This window comes from Monoraphidium neglectum (assembly GCF_000611645.1).
Source record: "Monoraphidium neglectum strain SAG 48.87 unplaced genomic scaffold scaffold01474, whole genome shotgun sequence".
Lineage (NCBI taxonomy): Eukaryota > Viridiplantae > Chlorophyta > Chlorophyceae > Sphaeropleales > Selenastraceae > Monoraphidium > Monoraphidium neglectum.
Window position 1 is genome coordinate 10,068 of NW_014012154.1, and position 3,464 is coordinate 13,531.

Below are 3,464 nucleotides of genomic sequence, written 5' to 3' on the forward strand. Positions count from 1 at the left end.
CAGTGAGGGATCGGGAGGCGGGGGGCGGGTGCCCGAGCACTAACGACACACCCAATTATGACCGAGTCACACGGTCTCGGGGGGTGCGAAGGCAGTGAGGGGTTGGGTGAAGGAGGGGTGAGTGCCCGAGCACTGACGACACACCCAATTATGACCGAGTCACACGGTCTCGGGGGGTGCGAAGGCAGTGAGGGGTTGGGTGAAGGAGGGGTGAGTGTCCCAGCACTGACGACACACCCAATTATGACCGAGTCACACGGTCTCGGGGGGTGTGAAGGCAATGAGGGATGGGGAGGCGGGGGGAGGGTGCCCCAGTACTGACGACACACCCAATTATGACCGAGTCACATGGTCTCGGGGGATGTGAAGGCAATGGGGAACACCCAGAGCTTATGCAGCATTTGCATGATGGACTACAACATGGGTCTTTGCCTGCAAACAGCCACTTAACTTAGCTGTAGGCGGGTAGTTGTTCTTGAAGCCGATGGTCCCACGCAGTCAGATAATGCCTGCACAAGCACATGGGGACCAGATGCCTGTTTCTGAGACAATTTTACTGCGTATCCTAGCCAATCGCGTGTTTCAAGGTTGGCGCGGGCTTAGTTGCGCTCAGGTGTGGTGCGGCCATGCAGCGCAGGCGGCCCATGGCAGCGCTGCGATGCTGCATGTAGCCGGAACACGCTGGAGGCCATGGTTCAGGCCCTGCACGACCCTCACAGCTCACCGTCAAATATTTTATGATTCTTAACGCGCATGAGCGCCGCACGCATGCAGGGCAGGGAGCGCTGTTTTTCCGCAGAGCTGCTGTGTGTCGTTGTTCGCAACAGCCTTATGTATGTGTTGCAGTGAAATACAAAATTACTCGGATTATGTGTACTTTGATCGCAGCGCAAGCGACGAGGTGTGTAGATGTTTCTGCGTTGACGGACCTTCACACGAGCTCCTGTAGTTGGTGAAATTGCTTCGCCCATCGCGCACAATGATTCGGTTTTACAAGATATAAATTCCAGTCTCATGTATTTGAAGCCGCCAAATAAAGCCGAGTCAAGCTTGACTTGACTACACAGGGCGCGCTTCTTCCAAACTCGCGCATACACACGCACGATATGGAAAAGCTACCGTATTATGGCATGAAGGCCGGCCAACTGGCCTGGCACCTCTCAGGGCTGCTGGTTCGGTATCTGAGCGATCGGGCGCTGTTCTGCGGCGTGCGATCTCTCGCACTGCTGCAGACGTACACCAGCGGCGCGTGGACATTCACTCGGACCATCCCCGTAAGAGTAGCAACTTGAGAACGTGAAGTGCAAAGCGGCTGGTCTGTCCGGAAGGGGCCTAGCGCGCGGGCGATGCGCCCATGCACACATGTCTGCGCATGCTGCACCGCGCCCGCCACCACGCTCGCTTGGCTCACCTGTTGGCTCCTGTCGACATGGAAGCGATCCTGCTTGATGAGGGCTGTGCACTTTGTCAAAACGCAACCCATCAGGTGTACCCCCCGGACACGGCGATCACGAACGGCGACCAAGCCGCGACCCTGCCCATCACGGGCCCCGGGGCCGCCCAGCCGCCGGACGCCAGCCTCCCCCGCATCAACAGCCTCCTGGACCTCATGACGCCCGATGACATCAGCGGGCTCCAGACGGAGGACGTGGTGGACTGCTACTTCTCACCTGAAACGGGAACGGGCGCCACCAGCGTCGTCATCGCGCCAGCCAATGGGGGCGTGCCGATGATCCTCCTGACAACAGGTGCGTGTGCACCATGCGTGTGCACCATGCGTGTGCACCATGCGTGTGCACCATGCGTGCGCACCATGCGTGTGCACCATGCGTGCGCACCATGCGTGTGCACCATGCGTGTGCACCATGCACGCCCCACACGATGTGGCGCCTGCCGGTTCTGAGCTCCTTGTATGCTCATCTGCTTGCAAGCCGCGGGCTGTTCGGCCCAGCCAGCGTATGGGTGTGCACCTTGGAAAACCGTGACGCTCTCGTGCTCAGCACTGCATATGCAGCGCGATGCATCGCGCTGCGTCACGTCATTGTGATTTGTTGGGGGCCAGCCGTGGCTGCCACTTGATTGCAGCACATCCGTACCCGCACTTCAAAAGGGCGCACGGATGCAGTGAGACCATTTCCAGCAACAACTTTGCTGCCGGCCACGCACCCCGGGCTGCTTCAATTCTTTGCAGACAACGTGAAGATCATGTACGTCCAGGGTGACGACGTGCTGGCGCACCCTGCCGCATTCAACCCGGCTGCCGCCTGCTGGCGCCGCATGTCCAAGGCGGAGTGCTGTTACGCCTACGCGCCATGGATCGACCTCGCCAGGGTGAGCAGGCCGGCTGGCCAGGCGCTGGCAGGGGGCTGAGCGGAGTGCCAGGCAACGCCCTCAAGCCAGCTTCACGGTTCAAAACTGCATGGACACACTTGCTCAGCTGCCAAACAATGCTCGTGGGGCTTCCTCAAAGGACGCGTCATGGCAGGTGGCGCATGTTTTGCATGATGCAAGGTGGGATGCAGGATGCATGTTCATGCATCCCCAACAGTAGCCATGCCGCCAAAGCAGCGTCCACCCTGCCGCCCCAACTGCTGCTCATCGCGTGCAGCACCTCGCCGGCCGCCTGCCGCTGCCCCCGGGCCAAGATCTGGCGCTGCCCACCGGGGTTCTGGTGATCTCCAAGTCGGGCCCTGGCAAGGGGGCGCTGAAGCGCAGCTTGGAAGTCGAGTACCGGCCCGCCGGCCGCCAGGCTGGCCCCAGGCACGGCGGCAGCGCGCGGCGGGCGCTGGCCGGGCACTACCGGACAGCGGCGGAGACGCTGCTGGCGGCGCACGCGGCGCGCGGCCAGCTGATGGGGCTCGCCTGCGGCCTGCTGGACCGCCCGTTTTTTTCCAGCGATGAGATTGCGCGCGAGGTGCGGGGAGGCTTCCAGCGGGGGAGGATCCGACCCGCTCGCCGCAGATTCGGCAGTGCGGGCAGCCGACCTGGTGTCTCGGCGTCCGCAGGCGCGGGCTTAGTGTTGCAATTGGTGGCTAGGCCTTTGGGGCAGCCTGGTTCTCTGCCTTGCGAACCATCTGACAAGCGCCGCGGTCAAGGCACAGGACCTCACCGCGGCCTAGTGGTGTTGGATGCGATTTACCTTGCTTGTTGTCCAGTGGTCAAGGTCGGTGGCCCATAATCATCCTCCACCCGCCTTGCTCCATCACCCACGGCGTCACCCGCGACTAAAGTTTGGGCGCGCCACTGGCTACGACTACGATGAGGTCAGCAGCCTGGTGGCGGCCAGCCCGCAGATGGCGGCTGCCGTGCGCTGCTGCCGGCTCGCCACACAGCAGCCCCAGGCAAAGGTCGGCTTGGCAGACGCGGCGGCGCCAGCAGGCACGGACGGGGACGAGGAGGGCTGCGAGGGGCCGCCAGATGCTGCCGCCGGAGCGCAGGGCGGCAGGGCGTGCGGCTCGCGGCGG

At 62.5% G+C, this 3,464-nt stretch overlaps 1 protein-coding gene across 1 annotated transcript; it reads left to right on the plus strand.

Annotated features, from left to right (window-relative positions):
* Nucleotides 1-1,130: 1,130 nt before the first annotated feature.
* On the plus strand, nt 1,131-3,017 carry MNEG_8001 (hypothetical protein; the record flags this gene model as incomplete). Its single annotated transcript, XM_014043528.1, has 5 exons — nt 1,131-1,274; nt 1,487-1,748; nt 2,192-2,331; nt 2,609-2,914; nt 3,006-3,017. The coding sequence occupies 5 exons, from the start codon at nt 1,131-1,133 to the stop codon at nt 3,015-3,017; spliced, it is 864 nt and encodes a 287-aa protein (XP_013898982.1).
* Nucleotides 3,018-3,464: the final 447 nt, after the last annotated feature.